Source organism: Orbicella faveolata, unplaced genomic scaffold, assembly GCF_042242905.1.
Source record: "Orbicella faveolata isolate gen_17 unplaced genomic scaffold, um_ofav_v1 contig_2, whole genome shotgun sequence".
Lineage (NCBI taxonomy): Eukaryota > Metazoa > Cnidaria > Anthozoa > Scleractinia > Merulinidae > Orbicella > Orbicella faveolata.
Window position 1 is genome coordinate 8,724,408 of NW_028301547.1, and position 20,508 is coordinate 8,744,915.

Sequence of the window (20,508 nt, forward strand, 5' to 3'; positions counted from 1 at the left end):
ACAATTAGGTACAAGCTAGAAATAATTAGAAAAAGAAGGCACTACTTTAATCAAACCGTTCTTTGACGTTTGCTAAATGTTTGACTTTATCACTTTTAATTGAAGTCATTTAATGAAGGGCATTAAAACAAAATCGAGGTATTTCCGTTAAAAATCATGGGTTCCCTGGTGGGTTCCCACCTATGTACCCCTTACATTCACAAACTCACGGGCTTTTAATCATTCTTTCACCGTGCACTATCTTGCGTATTTCCTCTTGCCTTTCTCTTTCCGTTTCTCCTTCTAATCCCCGCGCTTTCCGTCACACGCAAAGAAGAAATCTAGGGAGAGTCTTATATCGTAGCCGCTTGTAAAACTGTTACTAAAAACAATGACTTCCCCCCTTTTGTTCTGTCGCTGTTAAAAGTCTAACCATTCCCCTCCCTTGAGCCGTCTGTTCCCTCTTTCCTCCGCAGAAGTTCGACACGTTCCTCATAGAAATCCTTGCGCCAGCATTCATATATCTCAGCGGATTCTCCCCAGAGGAGAGAGGCCTGTTCCTCTTAGCTGGCTGGGTGGCTCTGGTAAAATTGATATAACTGGCTAGTTTTTTTGACTAAGATAATTACTAATTCAACGCCAATTTCCTTCCAGAAAGAACCCTTTGGTTGATCTCTAACTGATGCCCGTCGATTACAGCAGCTACAGAGAATTAAGTGTAGAATTCTGACCAGGAAGTGGCAACAAATGTTCGGAAGACTCAATGAATTTCTCTCCATAGGAGTTTGAAACTTCCTTAATATGTTTTGGCACTGTAACCGAACAGTTTTCGTAAGATTTACACAGTGTTGTCTTCTAGAAGGAAACCAGCACGGAACTATCGAAAATTTTGTAATTGTCTTTGCTCGCGCCATTACTATAGCCACGTCGAAAGCTCGTGCTGGTTCTGTTTGTATCGAGCTTTGGAAGTGGGGCGTTAAGTGTGCGCTATCTTGTAAGGTGTTTCTAAAACAACATATTTTGGGTGTGTTCCTTTGGGGAGCCTTGGATCAGGAGTAGGATCAGTGATCCAAGATAACTCAGATCATGGTACATCAAAGGCATCGATGAATCCACTCTGGTCACGGAATCATCGGCTGCTTTGATACACCATGTTGGATCCCTCATCCTGATCCCGATCATATCAAAGCCACGCACACGCTTTATGTCATTTTCATTTACTTTTTGCAATCGATCTCATCATCAGGTGTGGGAAACCGAACTTGGTCCGCTTAACAGAGATGAAGGGGTTGAGAGGTAGTCTGCGCATGTGAACACAGACGTATTTCCGGCTGTCGCTTGTGACAGCCGGAAATACTACCCGAGAGGTAGCCGTTTGATATTAGCAACCGGGTGAGAGGTCTATATGGAAGAATCTTGACCTCGGTCGTGATTACATAGCTCGATGTTCTCACCACTTTCGCTCTGTGCTCACGAACTCGAATTCCACCCCACTCCGCCTTGTTAATAAGAACTTAATAAAGCGATCATCCCTTCACGAGATCAGTGACCTCTTTCGTTCTGTCCCAACACGTAGTTTGGCATTGTTTCTATTCTGTTAAAAGGCTACGACTTTTAGGTTCGGCCTCTTTCGAAGACAAAAGAGAAGAGTGTTACTGCTTGGCTAAATTGAAGAGTGTTCGTAAACACAAGGAAATTTCTCGCAGCATCGATAAGGCATTGACGTCACTTTTACAATAATCTCAACAAATTAAACACTTAAACTACCTCGTTACCAGGCTCTCTCTCCTTTGCCTCTCTTGTCCTCAACAACTCAACCACATGGGAGCCAAAGGAGAAAGAGCCTGGGATCGAGGTTGACATTTCAATGGACTTTTTGGTTTAGCCAAAACAACGGCAAACTTTCTTTTGTAATTGCTTTTAATGTTTCCTATCGCACACAGCTTGAAAGTCTTCTTTTCCTTTACATAAACATAAATAGTGTAAAATAGTCATCTTTGTTAAACTAGTAAAATAGTCATTTCGCAACTTATTTTACTTCAAAACGATTTCATTTGAATCAGTTGGTAAATTAATTATAGAAACTTACACACAACCGACAAAGACCGAAGACCGTCAAAGGTTCATTTTACAATCGTAGGGCGAAAAAATTCTGCTCTTCTTAAAGATATTTTTCTTCAACTCTAGGAATGGCTGTTTTTTAAGACAAATGCAAAGACGTGAGTTGTATTCTTAAAGGACTATTTACACCACTTCAATTTAATAATTTTTGGCTAAGACATATTTATCATTTATATCTCTATTAGCATGTTATCGTATAATAAACGTGTTGAGCAACGACGTTAATTTTTACTCGAGATACGCCGTTCTATAAATACAAGAAAGACGAAAGACGTTCTTTTCTTGTGGTAGAGTTTATGTTTGTACGTGAACTTGCAACTATTTATTCCTATATGTCTTATACTCATGCTTGCGTTGGTACGCCTACATCTGTGTTTAAGCTAATCATGTGAGTCACGACTTCATTAGAATTGTGACAAATCTAACCCAGGTGACAAAAACTGGGCCCAATTTTCAACTCAGAATTTATAAATACAAGAAAACACCATTTTTTTTTTTTTCGTACAAATTCCTTTTCCGAATTTTAAAAATATTTTTCATTTAAATATACAATTATAAATTCTAAAACGACTGCTATAGCTCAGTGATGGGTGTTTTTCTGGAGGATCCTTGGGACAATCTGAAAAGTTCGTCTTTTATAGATTTGATGAGAGGTTGTGGCGATTGTCCTAACGATGCTCCCCGCTGGTCAAGAGTACCGCTGGCTGACATGTTTAACACTGTGTCGTGAGGTGGCGCGGCTTGAAGATGAGACAGAAAACTGGTGTCCTTCGGAGGACTGGTGCTTAGAGCTCCTGGATAACTTGCCTAAAAAAGAACAGAAGAAAAGAAACATTATGCAAATTGCAAGGTAAAGAAGCGACTTGGAGTGTGCTACTCCTCCCTGGATGGGATGCTAGCCCATCACAGGGTTACCCCACCACCCCTCCCTCCCTTAGAGCCACTGTGAGAGCCACTGTGGTTAGAGCCACTGTGAGAGTAAAGTGTCTTGCCCAAGAATTGCAACGACGACATGCTTGCCTATCTTACAAGGTGCGTGAACAAAATCATTGGTGTATAGTCACAACATTCCCGAATTTTCCTTTTCCTGTGAAAGTTGGCAATTCATAGGAGTTCATAACAAGAAGAGTCCACCTTCATCTGGGTTCTGGCTCAACAAATTCGTTAGCAGGTTATTTATAGAACGACATTTCGCTGGTGTTAGAGCGGCGAGTTGCAGAGTGGATCGTGAAAGTCAAGAGGTGCGCTTGAACTTACTTGAGCCAAATCAGGATAAAGAGTTTCCATGGAGTCTTCAGCAGCATACGGGCTCCAGACCAGGCCACCCTGAAATAACGCAACACCAACATTAAAATTAAAACTCGCGGAGATTGCAACAAAACAGGACCTTCGACAACACCACAGATTCTGCAAGGAGTGGTATAACACATTAAAGCTTACCAAACTTCAACTTCTAATTTTTCCCACTGATTATAAAACACTTATTTAACTCAAGTTCGCAGATTTTCGAGGTACACGTCACTTTCATCATTGTTTTCATCAAACTGCTCTCTGTTACTGGGTGAAAGTTTATAGAACTGTCCATCAACTACTTTAGATTGACAGGCTTTTATATAAACATGGTATAGCTACACCAAGAGTACCATTCTGAACACAAAATACTACGGTTATCACATGTATTAAATCGTCTCTCTTCTATTTTCTGACTTAGTTTAAAAGAAGCCAATTAGTTTCACCTCCACTTTGATTGATTTTATTTCTATCAGCAATCATTATTTTAGTCTCGTAAATGCTGGCGGTTTGGCGGAGTTGATGTCTAGGGGGGCGGGAGGCGGGGGGCAGAGGGCGGGGAGCGGAGGGCAAAATGGTAAAGCTCTAACCGTCAGCTTTGTGACCTTCGCCGCGGAGTTCTTTACATTAACGAGCTTCAAATTGATAAATAGCAAAATTATATTACTTCGAAAGGGGAAAAGACTTAAAATTAACGTCACTTTCAAGAATCGTTGCCTTTGGAATTTTGCAGGTGTGTTTGTTAAGCTACTGGGCCGTTCCTTACCATATCATCTCTTTGCTGTTGTACCGGTGTTATATATACATTCTGACCACTGGGATCTTTGTACGAATACGTTGGAGGTGGCGCCCGCTGGTTTAAAATCCTGTAGATACAAGAAAACAGATGACGATCAGCATGGAATTGAACTTGACCTCGCTGTAACCAAATGTTTATTTACCCTCTACACATAGGAATCAGTTAAGCACGCTAAGATTCGATAACAATGCAGTCTCACCGTTGTCTGTCTGCTGGATCCCAAACCACAATCGGATCACGTGTGACAATCGGTCTCGCAGGGGGACGGCCTGGGTAACCTGGCATGCCTAAAGGAGTTTGAGGCATTCCTACTGGGTAGCCAGGCATTGTCGGCTGAACGCGCCTGCGTTGTCGTGGTGTTGGTTCAGTAGCTCGGCCATGCGCCGGGGGTGGTTCTGGCAAGGCAGGCTGACCTCCAATGTACCTAATGGAAAGCGTTTGATTGGATTAAATATCACTCATTATCAAGCCAAGTGTCTCTAGCAATCAAAGGCGATTGGCTTAGTACGAGCTTTCAAGGTTGAGGAAGTTCTTTTCAATTGTCAGGTATTGTTCATGTATACCAATGCTCGGTTGCCTTGTGAACGATTTGTACACAAAATAACACCTGGAGTGTGGAGTGTGGAGTGTGGAAAACGTTTCTGAAGCTTTTTTGACACTCGCATAGGAGGTTGCCTGCGAACACATTTGGCATCGACAAAATCGTTCCATGACCAAAGGCCTCACCTTGGAATAACGGCCTGCCGAACAGGAGTCGTAGGGTATCCCTCGGGATGCGCCTCGGGATGCCCCTCGGGATACGGTGCGGGTTGTCCCTCGGGTTCTTTGTCAAATTTCTTTGAGAATTGTGGTCCAAACAAGGAGAACGCGTCATCTAGCATTGCATGCATTCGTCGACGTGTTTCATCCATGTCAATTTCGGATTCGTCGCTGGAAGCGTTGGAAACCGTATCAGATTTATCGCGTTTCTTGTCACGGTCCTGAAATGTAACACAACATCTTTCAGCTAAAATAGACTCAAAAAGCTGCTTCGTGATTATTTTCCATCCTCTGGTTACGAAAGCTGTGCGAACCGATCAAATCTATTTACGCATTATTGAAATATCTACGATCTTGACGCTAAATCAAGATTGAAACTGAGCAAAAAATTCACTTTCTCCGCTCTGCGGCTCAACTTCGATTATGATAGGACGTGAAAAATGAAAACTGTAACACCACACATTACACGCCCAAAAAGTCGACAGTTTTCAAACTATATCGCGACGACTTCTATCTTAGTTTGATGCAAACAAAGAAAAAAACTGGGAAACAGGGAAACAGGGGTTACTCTGGAATGGGACAACTCCTGGCTTTTATTGGTTAGTTTACTTTTATCGAAATGATCGTAGTTCCTACCCGTGTGCTAGTTGAAGACGCGGTTTTTGGACTCTTGAGTTTACGATAGCTCTTGAGGTGTGGCACTCCTTCTTCGTCTGTAGCCACGGAGCTGCTTGGAGGACGCCTTCTTCGGGGCTTTCGCTTCTTCCCTCTACAAAAGAAAATAGTTTCTTTATATAGAATAACATTCTTTAAACTGGGCCATAAAGTAATGTTAAGACACAATGAGAGAGAACAGAACCTGTAGACCCCCCACCCCATCCCCTCCCTGAAAGGTGGCAAGTGGAAGGGAGCTCATTTTGGCCACGGTTTTGGATCTGCAAATGATTAACAGAGAAAAAAGTTTTGTTTCTAGTTAAGCACGATGCGCTGGCTTTTTTCCTTTTTAAAATAACTATGCACCTCAACAGAGTGCAAAAACACAGCGAGCTTACTCAGGTAAGACACTCAAAAGAAAATTGCTCGGGGGCAGAAAGGAATCAAATAAATCTACTCACGTAATCACTCGCTCAGCATCTTCCTCTTCGAGAACATCGTCAAAATCGTGCTGAGCTCTGCGCCAGGCTCTCCTTTCGGCTGGAACAGGATAACCTAGGCGGTGAGAAGCATTGCGCTTTCTGTCACGCAGTCGCTGTTTATTCTTCTGTCGTTCAAGGTCCGCTCTCTGCTCCAACTCTCTCTTTGTAGCTTTTCCTTTTCTCCGGCCTCGTGTTGAGTCATCTTCAGAAGGTGGCTACGCATGGAAATAGCAAATTAACACAAGAAAAAACTAAGCAGGAGATTGCAGTGTTTCTCGCAATGAATTTCGCCTTAATATTATAGGGCCACGCCCTTGGTAGCAACTTCTGTGAAGTTCGTAGTACTAGTAGTTAGAGCAATATTTAAATCTTCTTTAAAGCATCAAGACATTACCAAGCATAAAGGCAATGAGAAAAAGGAAAATCGTCAACTAGTAAGATATATTCAACAATTTCTCAAGACGACAATGAAGTAGAAAAACTAAAAGTATTACTTCACGTTACAATAAAGGGGTATCAACATAATAATACTTTACCTCTACTTTCACTCCAACGAGAGATGTCTGCTTCGCATTTAAGGGGGGTAGGCTTGGCGCTGGATGCACCGATGAGCGGAACCGCACAGGGGGGTACCGTGGGGGACCACTAGCCTCGCTCATAACAGCAACAGTGGGCACTTGAGCTGCTGAATGTCTAGTCTGAAAGAGACAGACAAGAAGGAGGTTAATATCTTAAGATTAGGTGAGACGACGGTCACTTTCGCATTGATTGGTCACCATGGTTTCGAGGCTGCAATTTTGATAACTTCAGTTTTCTTGACGGTATGCTAAGCCACTTGGCCTACAAAACGCTGTTTTGTGTTGTGCCTTTGATTTTTTTTCTCCGAGATACTTCGTTTCTAATCAATACCTGTTCAGGTCGTGGTATACTTTCGGGTTCAGACTCGGATTCGCCCTCGGAGAGCTCACTGTCTTCTTCGCTGTCAAGTTCGGACGGCTCCACAGGTCTTTGTGGCTTGGCAGGAGTCTTCCTAGAGGCTGCTGGTGGTTTTGCAGTGATTCTCTCCCTTGTTAACGCCTCTGTACTTCTCGAAGGAGTGACAGATACCACGCTTTCGTCCTCGTCTCCTTCTTCCTCTTCTTCTTCTTCATCGTATGCGGGATTTTCCCTGGCACGAAAAATAAGAAATCGACGCCACTAAAGGAAATATTTTCCAGAATATCACACAGTCACACAACCTATATGGCCCTGCAGTAATATATGGTTTGTTTGAAGCAATATCCGAATTAAGAACCGCGAGATATAGCCTTTAGGTAGCTATGAATTCTCAACTAAGAGCGCACAGTCTATCTCTTGATATCACCAAAAAAATCTGTGAAACTACATTGAAAATACCTAAGCTCTCTCACGGGTGATATTTGCCTGTGCGCGTACTTCCTTAAAACTTCTGGCAAACGATTGGTCGATAAACAGCGCTTCTGAGGCCAATAACGGATAACAGAATAACTTATCAAATAACACGACTCGCACCCGCCAATGGTAAATAGCCACTGCAGTGTTATTTTTGGATATTTTTGACCCAGATACTACATGTAATTCCAACTGTTCTACTTACTGTCTCTGTTCTCTGACGGGAGGTTTCTGTATTGGTCTCTTTTGAACCTTCCTTCGCAGTGATGTCTCGCGCTTCACTGGTAAAGGAGCTGCTTCTTCATCATCATTAACGGAGGGAGGGGATCTGGACATGAAAGCTGTTGTCTTCGTACCTGACACTCCTGGCTCGGTGTAGCGAGCTACGTCAAACCCTTGAACCGGCTGAAAAGCAAGAAAAAAACCTCAAAAACTGCTTACCAACGTATTACATTAGCCCACTTCCGAGTTGCCTTAGGCCTCTCTATCAAACCGAGGCCTGGTGCACAACCATTCATATAAAAATGAGTTTCATTTGCAACTGAATGAAATCTCATTTTCATATGAAAGGATGGGCACCAAGACTCGCTTTAAGAAAGAGGCTAAAGGTAATTCGGAAATGACCTATTCAACGTGTATTCTTGAAACGAATGTTCTTTTTGGTGCTGGGGGGTGGGGGGTGGCAAGTCTCTGCAAAATGACTGCAAGTTCAATTAACATGGTGACGTAAATTGATTGTCAATATAGCATCTCTGTAATGATGAAACGTCATCTTCGTAGTCATATTCGTTGTAAATAAATCTGTTGCGAGGCGTGTGTTGAAGGTTTGTGCACTTACCTTTCTCTTGTTAGTTTCCAACATTCTAATCGTGTCTGGCTCGACCTTAGATTTCGGAGCACCTTTCTTCCATCGCCACCAAATCAGCAATATGATAACGATGATGAGTATGATCGGGCCGATAACCGCTGGAATAATCCACCACTTGATCGGCGTTGCAGCAACAGTTGGCGTCAATTCTGTCGGAACTGTTGGCACGAATGCTTGTCTTGGCGCGGAAAGAACCTGCAAAATAGGTGCCTTAGATTAGATTTACAGTTCGGACAAAAATATAAAGTCGTAATTACATTTCTGCATCGAAACTGCAAGGTTGACTAGAGCGAGTCAACTTTCGTATACAAAATGTCATTTGATATGCAAAATTACATCGAATTCCAGCGAAATAGAAAAATAGTTTTTTACAAAGATAGCAAAACACCAAAGAGGTAACAAAGTAAAAAATCGGAATAACGATGGTTAAGAGGATTGAAAAGGATTACAAAAGAACTTCTAATTTTTTCAGGATACGCCATTCGTCGCGTTACTTCTTTCTCTTTATTGTTTGAAAACGTTTTCTAACTTCTTGGCCTTAAGAGAACCTTAATTCTTTGAAAACATGTAGTTCTTTAGCCGTTGATGTGCATGGTCGGGAACATAACCTATTGGCCCATAGTAGAGATTTGACTGTAGCTGACTATAGAGTAAATCTTACCGCGTAAGGACTGGTAACTGTGGTCATTTCACTGGTGCTGAGTCGATTCATAATCGATACCACATAACTGGCATTCGCCACTTTTCCTGCATCATACACGAAGAAGGTAACGTCAGCCTCCGACACGCTAGAGTCTGTTTTTCTGACAATGTCCTCAATCTGGCGAGAAAAAAGAATTGATATCAGGCGACTGTACTTTGAACTCTTTGGCAAGAGGTCAAGTCATTATGCCTTTACTGATGACAAAATACCGTTAAACTTAACATGACCCGCCTAGATTAGCTCAGCTATCCGCGGGCATGTTATAATTGTAATTTTAATTTGATAACAAATAAAATGTATGTATGTATGTATGTATGTATGTATGTATGTATGTAAACTTACAGTCACCCTAGTACTTCCACTTCGCTTCTTCCTACGTGAGTTTCTCTGGTCTTTGGCTTTCTGGTACAACTCGACAAGTTTGTCCGCTAAGTCGCTTCTGAACGTGGCGTTAGTTAGATCCTGATTTTCTGGTACACTGATCCCTATGATGACGTTATCAGCTTCCGAGGCCGTTAGGGAGTCTGGGATATAAACCTGGACTAAAACCTGTCGAAAGAACGAGACGAGAATCAAGCTGAAATCCAGTCACGCAAGGTTTGCTTCTTTTGTCACAACCGAAGGATAACTCGGAAGGTCTCGAGTTCCACCACTCTATTCGTTTTTGTAGTTTCCGTTAACACTTAAAAACGAGCACTCAAAACGCTAAGTAAAACATCACATTCTCTCTCAACGTGCTTGGGGGCAAAGAAAGTACCATACTACATATAATCACTGCACTATCCAATGTGAATTCTACCTGAACTTTAAGCTCTGCAGTGAGCAGGTTGAGGTTGGGAACTTTGAACGTTTCCACGACATCGCTCGCGTTTACTGCCTGGTCGCCAACGGAGATATAAAACTCCAGGTACACAATTTCGTTCGGTTCATGAAGGATGGTATTGATCTAAAATTGGCAATGCACTCTGATCAGTATTAAAACAAACAAAACAGGACTACGTTTCTAAAGAATGATAAGATCAGGTCAGTGTCTTGATATCGAAGGAAATTAGGATAGAAGAAAAGGCTTCTGTCTGGCTAATTGCGAACTCGGGTGTGGTCTAAGATCATACAAGACTTACACTGGCTGTTACTGTGGCTGTAAGCTGCTTCTGGTCCTTGTAATACGCAGCCAGATTGTCTTCCAGTCTCTTCTTATTTTCTGCAATGGAGACGTTGTTACTGGCCGAGTCCCGGATTAGCAAGGACACCAGTACATTTGCTGGAAGCGGTGGGGTTGTTGGCACAACCAGTGCTTCTGGTAAGCTGACAACCTAACAAAATACATCAAAAAATTGGTTTCATGTTTCATGTGTTTCAAGCGACTAGTTTTAACAACAGCACATTAAAACCATTTCCCATTTTTGCAGTCTGTCCAAAAGAAGACAATATTTCCGACAAATTACAGGAGGTATTTCCAAAATTGACACACTTACTTCTAAATTTATGAGCGATCCCAGCTGGGCTTTGGATAACTTCTGGTAGTTTTGAGCAGCTTCGGGGGCTGGCACGCGTTGACCATCTTGCGTGATAAAAAATGTCACATTTACGTCTCCTTCATTGTTTAAAAGCTTTATGTTGTCAATCTGTTGGGAGAAGGTAAAACGTTATGAACGACCAAACAAGCTCGTGTTGTTCGTGAACAACAGCTTACATTCGATTTCAACACTTTATATCAAGGCTCGTGCTTGAGGAGTCAATATCATTCGCAGATTTGTTACCAGGAGCTGCAAGTATTTCTGCTTCTTGCGAAGTTTCACTTAATTTGAAAGCAGTTAGCTCAAAACAGAATCGTCTCAAATTGTATGACTTTGACCTTTAAGAAGGGCCGCAATGGAACTAATTGTGGGAGCAATGGAATTAATCATTGATACAATTAGCACAGAAAACAAATTCTTGAGGAGCTTTGACAGGGTAATTTACCATAAACACCACTGGTGTTTTTTGGAATCAAAATATTACTGCTGTTAATAGTGATAGCTAAGTAGCAGCTTCACACGAAGGAATCTGTAACCTGCGAAAAGGAACAACCCCAAATAAAAACACTGTAGTACTCACAGTTGCATTGATTTTTGGTGTCGCTCTCTTCCTCCTTCTACGAGACAACTGGGCAAAGCGATAAGCATTTGCGAGCCTTTCTTCCAGGTCTGCTTTAAATTTCTCCGACTGGATATCTGTATCTGTAGGCACTTTAAAGATTGCTTCTATTAATAGAGAAGGATCTGGAGGTTGGGTTGGAGGGACAGTCACAGAACTTGATACCTCTTTGGAAACTGTTGCTGTTGGCGAAATCACTTGACTAGTGGGTATTTGCGTAGACGGCACACGAGCGGACGTAGATAAAGATGTGTCTTTCACACTAGGCACTGCAGTGACCGCAATGCTGCTAAATGACTTTTGAATCCTTGATGAGGAAACACTTAGGCTTTGACTTTCAGTCATTTCAGTTGACCTGACTATAAGTGTCGATGATACCATAACTGGACGCGAAGTGGTCGAGTTAACCACAGGTATAGTTGAGCTGATTATGACAATGGAAGAGCTCGCACTTGGCTTTACCGTGACATTTACCTGCAATGCAGTAGACAAAACTTGGGAAAACTGTGACCGTGTGGTATTAACGTCAAGGGTAGGCTGTACAACTACTGAGCTGGTATTCAGTGCTGCCGATGGTGACACTTGAATGACAGTGGTATTCAATGACTGCGTTACAATTGACAATACACGTGTGGAGCTCGCGTTAACTAAAGTCGTCGATGATGCGTTAACTGAAACTGTGGATGACACGATAATGGAAGCTGTAGAAGACATGTTGACCGGAGGTGTGGATACCAAACTGGGCTGCACAATCCTGGTGGTGTACACAACATAGCAGATTCCGAGACTTGAGATGGTCACTAGAGGAGGTCGATAAACACGAGAGCTTGAAGACACTTCCACAGATGAACTGACTGCAGTCTGTTGTACCTCGCTGGTTTGTACGGCTGAGGGTGATGGTCGAGTTAGTACAGAACTTGAAACTGCCTGACTCGATTGATCGGTGGTTGGGCTTGACAATGGGGCCGACGATGAAGGACTTGGTGAACTTGTGATCTCACTGGAGCCATGCAGAGTAGTTGACACCACAGAAATACTTGCTAAAGGAGAGCTACTAACGGTTGATGAAGAAGTAACACTTCTAATGTTAGTTTGTTGTGGAGATGAAGAAAGAACAGATATGCTTGATTCACCAGGTGGCTGATTGACACTTGACGAGACTGAAGATGGAGAAGGAACGACAACCACAAAAGAGGAACTCATATCTGGTAAACGACGTGAGGTGGATGCTGTTACACTTGCACTTCTTATCAATGTAGATGCCTGGTTCATGCTTGTGGTGGATTGAGCCAAACTTGAAGCACTGTCACTCAAAATAGCAGACGATGACATCAAATCTTGGGAAGATGTTGAAGGTGACTTTCTATTATCAACAAATGTGAATGACACGACCACATCTGAAGAGGGGCTCTTTACACTTGACGGCACACTTGAAACTGCATGAGGTAAAGTTGAAGTGCTATTTCCAAGCACTGCCGATGCGGATGGTTCCAGGTCCGAGGAGGATGTTGAAGGTAAAGTCCCATTATCCACAAACGAAGACGAGATTACAACAGCCACTGAAGAGCTTTGTACCCTTGATGACTCACTTACAACTGACTGAGGTAAAGTTGAAGTACTGTTACCCAACGCCACAGAGGACGTCACTATGCCACGTGATAATGAAGAAGGTGATGTAACCTTGGTGCTGAGCACAACACTAGTTGGTGATGGCGTCATTGTACCCACAACATTTGTTTCAGACAAATTAACATGGGCAGTCGTGCTTTTAACAGCTTCTGACGCTTGTAATACGGAGCTTTCCTTGCCTGAAGATGACATAAGCACACTATGAGACTGCGTACGAGTTCCACCAGGCGTTAGGTCCACATGTAAGGTAGCTGATGATGGGCTTTGTGCAACAGAACCAGTATGACTCCTTGTGACGTTAGCTTGTTGCGACGGTAATAAATGAAAACTGCTTGTTGCGCTCCCTGTTGCCATAACAACTGCCGATGAAACACCCGTGGTATCAACAGTGAGCATTGGTTCTGAAGCAGAGCTGGTGCTCAGTAAACCTGAAGGACGCACAACAATTGAAGTGGAGTTTCCCTGCGGCATTGAAAAAGATAAACTTGTTAGCAAGGCAAGTGTTGAAGAATGAACAACTGAAGTTGTGCTGTTTGTATCACCAACTGCTCGTTTCTTTCGGCGCCTTTTACTAGGTAATGATCCGGATGACGAGGCCACCATTGAAGACGGAGATGATGATAGGTTTCCCACAGCAGACGATCTACTGTCTGCCTGTGAAAATGAACTTGACAGAGCAACGTGAATACTGCTGCTAGCTTGAGCACTACCCACACCTGTTTGAGATGGTGTTACAGACAAAGACAGTACCATTGATGAGTGAGGTTCTCCAACGCTAGTACTCACACTAGACGGCATATGGATACTGGAAGATGAGAACGACTGTGCGCTGGAAGCAGACGTTTTGTTCTCTGCTTGTGAAAATGAACTTAACTCAGCAACTTGGGTTCTGGTGCTAGTTGGGCTTCCATTCTGAGAACTCACAACACTCCCTTTGGATACTACTGTTGATGGTGTCAACATTGCTAGACTAGCACTCGGTGATGCCTGAATGTTTGTGGATGAGACTTTCTCCGCACTAGAAGCGGACGAATCCACTAGTGCCATCGTATTGGACTGGACAACAGAAGAGTTCTGTGAATGAATAACACTTTCAACTGAGGCGCTAGCTTTGGTTGTTTCAGTACCACCCAAACTCACTTGTGAAGACACCGCTGTAAAAGTTCTGTCTTGACTTACTGTTGTCATTGAGCTCAGTAATACAGAAGGAGAGGAAATACTACTTGTCACAGTTTTGTCAGCAGCAAAAGAAAGATTTCTACTCGTGGTCGCAGATGACATCAAAGAGATTCTTGTGCTATTCATCATTGACACATCGGAAGATTCCAAAGCATTTGTAAATTGTGATGAACTTGTCACAACATGACTTTCACTTGAAGTTCCAGAAAGGATTATTGTTAGTGTCTCAGATGAAGCGCTGGTTTGGACGATACTTGCACTCTTTGTTGGCAAAATAGATCCACTAGGGGATTGTGTGGTTACTGGTTTGCTATCACTGGAGATGACTAGCGAGACTGAGCTAACAGCCTCAGTAGAACTGACACTTTGAGAAGGAAGCGATTCGGCAAGAGTGGAGACAAATGCCGTCGACTCAGCTGAGCTTCTAGACATAACAGAAGAACTTCTAGGAGTGGATTGAAGACTCTCATGTTTAGTGGTGGCTTGTGTAATAATTGATGACGAAGTAGCAGTGATAGAAGGTGTGGTCACATTCTGCATCTTTGAAATACTAGCACTGCCAACTATTGGGGTGAAGCTATCAGACAAAGTCATTGTACTAGAGACCGAAGCCTTGCTTGTCAGGGATGTACTCTGCAATTCCAACACTGAGGAGGTGACACGAGGAATGGCTAATGTACCAGACAGTGATGGTGTAGATTGCACTTTAGTTGAAAGTATGCCTGTTTGAAATGTACTGACATCACTGGTATTCCTTCTGTTGCCTACGATACTACTGGACATAGACGACATCACAGATGCTACACTCAGACTGCCTGTCTGTACAACTGTACTCGTGGCTGTAACCATCGCCTTTGTGACTGCTTCAGATGACAAAAGAGATACTTTACTTGACTCGCGTTTCAATGTTGATGGGGGTGTGATCAAGCTACTGTCTGCCGAGACTCCCACCACGCCGGTTGAGGATGTTAGTGCAACAGCTGAACCAACCACCTGGCTCTGTGTTTCACTAGCTTGGGTTGGCATGGAAATGGTATGTGTTAATGTCACTGAAGGCAATCCTGACTGCATTCTGGAAGCACTTGCAATGTCTAACGTTATCTTAGGGGTGGTTGATGTTGATAAAGCTGCACTGTGATTAGCAGTTGCCACAGGAAAAACAGTCTTTTCCACCACATAATAGATGTAACAAGGAGTAGAATAAGAAGTAACTATAAACCCTTCATCTGTAGATGTCTTGCTTGGAGTGACAGATGCCGCTGCAGATGTCACTGTTTCTACAGATGACCTGGAGGGCATTACTGTTTCCAATGTGAGAGTGAATCCACCAGTCAAGCTTGATCGACTAGATCTTGAGAACAACAATCTTGATGATGCCACAGATGGTGCTGAGCTTGGACTTTCGCCCATAGCTGTTGGCGTGGGTGATATGATTCCTTCTGTTACTGAGCTTGAAGAAGCCACTGGTAATACCAGCTGACTTGATGATACTGCTAACGCACTTGACACTAGGGTTGATTCTTTCCCTGAGGTTGTTGCTATGGGAGACAAAACTCCAATACTTGACACTGTGGCTGATGTTGATTGAATTGTGGTATTTTGGGAGACCATGACACTTGATCCTTCACCTACAGCTGTAGTTACGGAGGATTCAAGTCCTACACCAACTGAACTTAAATTAGGTGCTGATGAAGTTTGTGAAGGAACAGTAGCAGATGGCAACAAGCCAGATGTTTTCACTGCAGTTTCATTAAGACTTGGAACACTTGAAGGTGAGACAGCTGATGAGTTGGTAACAGATCTTGTTTGGCTGACGAGTCCCATTGAGCTTGAAAATGACGAAGATTGGCCGGCAAAATTCACAGTAGAGCTACTGCTTTGCAACGCTGATAGAAGTGTAGAATCACCAGTATGTGTGGCAGATATTGTCGTCTTTATAGGTAAGACAGTTGTTGGCATTACAGTAGCATTGACTGTCTGAGCACTGGAATTCAAAGTCAATGCAACAGAATCACCTGCACTAAACATTTCACTTTCTGTGACAGATTTTGCAGTTGTACTTGCTAAGATTGTACGAGTTGAAAAGCTTTCAGTGGCAGTTTTTGAAGCATTAGTTAACATGTTACTAGTTAAGGGACTTGTTGCCAATGTTCTGTTTGTTGCTATGGCAATTGAACTTGATGAAACCATAAGAGAGTTCACCAGTTGAGGAGACGATGATCCTGCTATTGATGGACTGGGCAATTCTGTTGAAGAACCATTAACAGTCAATGTGTGAGACGGCTGGCTTTGACTAGAAATTGATTTTCCTATTGCAGATGATGAGTGTGTCGACAACAACGTTCTTGTAGCGCTAACAACATTTGATAGGTTCGCTGCTGAAGAAACAACAGAGGTCAGATATGACATGGATGTTGATGTACTACCCTGCTGCAATGAAGGAGACATGTCAGATGTTTGCAGTTGTTGAGATGAGGAAGCTGATGTCCTCGTGTTACTTAATATAAAAGCGCTTGAACTTTTTAGATTAAGAAATGAGGAAGATACTGATGAAGTATTTATAGAATGATTTGAACTAACAGTACTCAAGACAACATCAGTGCTAGTTTGACTAACACCAACATTTTGGGAACTTATTAAAGAAACTGTTGTTCCTTGACTATTGAACGTCCTTGTTCCTGAAATGGACAAAGCTGAAGTCTCTGTTTTTGTAATGCTGTTGCTGGACAGCAAACTTGAAGTGGCATTACTAGCCAGTTCCACAGGTGAAGTGGCATTATTTGCTGTGAAATTAAAAATTTTAAAAAAATGTCAGTTTAAGACACTGTTGACGGTGTTTACTGTTACTGAAAAATCCTGCTTTATGGACACCCACTTAATATGGGCTGCCTTATCATTACAAATGGTGGTATATCAGACGTCATAAATCCATACATGTACACGTAGGAGAATCAGTCACTACAGCCATATACAGCACTGTCATTAACATTTGAGTGACCTGTAGCCTTGTTCTCCACACCCATAGTAAATTTGTTACTTTGTGAGTAAATTCTATCAACAACAGGCAATTTCACCCATACAATCAAGGGAAAATGAAGCATACTCAGCCATGACAGGTGTTATGGGTTACGGCCCTTAATGGCAGCTCTCATATATGTCAATGTGGTCCCCACAATGGTCTCCCGTGACAAACATCTGATTGAATCTTGCATGTATAATGTACATGTATGTATATGAACAGTGTGCACAACAAGATCAGTGTGCATACATGTATGTGTTCTTGTATACACAGGTTTTGTACATGCATGGACAAGAAATTCAGGTGTGATTATCAATAAGGCAAGCATTCATTAAGCTGGACCGAAATGACATATAACATGCAAATCTATAAAGTCTCTTATTAATAATCAAAATTCAATAACATGTCAAATGGGAAACTTCTACTTTCTTTTGTTCATTGCAAGTACAAAATGTACAACGTAACTAGCAACTACATGATCAAGATCGAAAAGAATTACAGAGCGGAAGTTGGAGTATTACTTGTGCAGTTTACTGGACAATGTGTCATCATAATTAACAAGTCAGGAACCCAAAGTCATGCACAGCGTAAATTGCAGTGTTATTTAACACCAATGGAGCAGAATTGAGAACATTGACAGGAGTTTAGAAATCATTTCCCACATTGCTCAACTGTCCTGCAAATAACCAGGGAAAGAGGTGGGGGAGAGGGGGGGTGGTGGGGTGATAGCTATAATTTGTCTACATGGCCTTGGTTTTTTTTTTTTTACACCTTACATGCATGACTTAGATTTAACATGCAAGAAGCAATATAAAATTAACCATGGGTTCTGAACATATCTTACAAAACATTGATTGCTTTTTAACTCATCAGGCAAATGTGTGGAAAATGTAAACTGCATCATAATTTGCCACATCAACTGCAAATTGCAACACATTAAATGCTCAGCACTGGAGCTGTACTTCAAGCAAATGTCCGATTTACATAAGGAACTTTCATAAAGCTTCTGATGAAACATGTCAGTTATCTGAAATGCTCTTAAAACTGTGTATTACGTTTCACTTTCTTGTGTTCAAAACTTAACAGCAGCTAGACCTGCATCAGGATCATACAAACTTAAAGACTGTCATCACAACTGGGCGGCGAAAAAAACTTTGAAATCCACTTGCCCAGTGGGCCAGTAATTTTCAGTTTTCACTTGCCCCCACTTAAATATTACTAGCCAACGTGGCAGCGAGTATGGCAATCAGAGGACAAAAGTGAACAAAGTATGCCTGGATGAATGCCAACTAATCCATGCTTTCAACTCAATGGTTACTAATCCTCCAGTCTTAAGTTCCGAAATAGCTTCTGACTGGAAATTATCATTTATCAAGCTAACATTTTCATTCAGACAGATTCACAAGACTACTGATGTTAATTTCACTTGCCCATCAGGCCACAGAACTTCTCTTTTCACTTGCTCAAGAACACAATTTACTTGCCCTAGGCAATCAGACCTGGGTTTATTTTTTCTGCTCTGCATAATTTAAAAAAACCCAACTCTTTATAAATTTTCCATTTCAGTCTCAAAGTTGAAGTTACGTGTATTCTGCATGGTGAATTAGTTAACATTGAACATATGTTATTAGTAGCTTCGCTCAAACAACTGACACATATTTCAGAAAGAAAACATGAAATGGAAATTTTTAAACGCAATTATCACTTCATTTATTGAAAATCCTTCGGGACTACTGCAGCAATTAGTTCTCAATTGTTTCCCAACACTTCAAAACAATATGAGGACAATGTGAAGATTTCAAATTTTTGGCATAGCAACTTTAATATAACAGTATTCCAGAAGTTCATTAAAAAGTTGGCAAACTCTAGAATCTGTCTATTTGACCTTAAATACTTATGTATATCAGGATCATTACGCAACTGAAGAATCATCTAGAATTGAAACCTTGTGCTGTTGAATGACTTACGAAAACAAAGAAATTTGAATTTGAATTTCCGTACAGCTTAAGATACTAACAAATATCTTTAGAAGCTATAAAGTGCAAACTTGATCTTCAGATTTTCAGGTTGTTTTAATTTATCTTTTGTAGCTCTTAGCTACACAGATTTTTGAAATTCCATGATTTTAGGGTTAATTATAAAGCGGCTAAAAAATCTAAAGCAAATAAAATTTCAATTGGTAGTACCGAACTCTAACGAGCTTATATAGCTCACAGAATCAAGTTATGCGTGATCCGTCTGGCTGGACTGTCTCGTATTGAGCTTTTATAAGTAGAAAGCTTGAAACCATTAGATAGCGATCTATTCTGCCAAGGTGCTCCACGCGTTGCAATTAAAAATATACGCATGGGAGGTCATAGCTTTCTGGCAAATAACATTTGCAAATCAACGTGGTTCTTTCCGTTCGCGATGTCACGTCCGAGAAAGCGATGACAACCAAACAGGAATGACATAGGCCTATATTTCACGAATGAAGCACTGACCTAACTTAGATATAAAATATTAAAACAGTAACTACAAATATGAACAGGCAAATGTGGTTCAGGAACGTTTATAGTATTCGTGTACTCGTAAAATAATAAAGCATCTAAGCTTATATTGGCTAATTTGCAATAAAAGCGTAAAATGGATAACGAATCTTACCATATGTTGATGATAATTCTGCTGTCGAAACACCACCATTTGTCCTAGATGATATACTTTGGATTCTTGTGAACAGCGTACTCGACGATATACTTGGCAACACACTTGAAGCGAAGCCTGAACTAAGAACAGAGCTTGAACTGGTTGCGTCCAATTTCGCCGCAAACAAAACAACTAACACGGCAAAACCTCTCCATAACAGGTCCATACGAATCCTTATTTCGCTCGTAAACTGCCACATTACGTTTGACTTTTTATCCGGTTCATCTGGATTGGTAGTACAGCTATTCGTTCACTTGGAAATTAAATATGATCGTTGCTTTCAGGCTGTTTTGCGACCGCCATTTCCATAATTCCATGACAACCATGCTCTGTTTTGTCGTCTTGAACGACGCGATGCCGAAAATAGCCCGACGAGGTCATGTGATCTTTTCCGATATCTAGTTCAAAAGTGATTTATCGTATATGTTCCTTTGTGCCGTATCAGTCCCATATTACTATATTTCGGTATATCGAGTTTTATAACTGCAAGGATTCACTTTTTGTAGTTATTTCAAAGCACTTTATCAAAAAAAGAAAAAAATAATAATTTCGACAGAAACAGTCACGCAACAATTCTTGCATGACGAATAATTGTAAACCTAATTCCCAGCTTTTCTCTCCTAGGCTTCAGATTGAAATGAATGAATTGATTTCTCTCTTTTTCCAGCCGTTCTTGAGGGACAAACGCGCAGGGAACCATTTTGAAAGCACAGCTTTTGTATTTTGTGCTCGCACTTCACGTGACTGATGCCAAATTGTCTATAAGTTGCATACCAGAGCAGTGACGTGTCATCA

At 41.7% G+C, this 20,508-nt stretch overlaps 1 protein-coding gene across 1 annotated transcript; it reads right to left on the bottom strand.

The window, feature by feature from the left end:
- Positions 1-1,881: 1,881 nt before the first annotated feature.
- On the bottom strand, positions 1,882-20,498 carry LOC110043888 (uncharacterized). The gene is made up of 18 exons (XM_020749397.2): positions 19,672-20,498; positions 11,163-16,792; positions 10,541-10,690; positions 10,187-10,378; positions 9,865-10,011; positions 9,408-9,614; positions 9,024-9,182; positions 8,333-8,557; positions 7,700-7,899; positions 6,994-7,252; positions 6,621-6,782; positions 6,064-6,299; positions 5,585-5,717; positions 4,916-5,169; positions 4,389-4,613; positions 4,157-4,256; positions 3,358-3,426; positions 1,882-2,907 (listed from the first exon to the last, which is right to left on the bottom strand). Exons 1-18 carry the CDS (start codon positions 19,910-19,912, stop codon positions 2,674-2,676), a joined length of 8,823 nt encoding a protein of 2,940 aa, XP_020605056.2. The 5' UTR covers positions 19,913-20,498; the 3' UTR covers positions 1,882-2,673.
- Between the last annotated feature and the right edge of the window lie 10 nt (positions 20,499-20,508).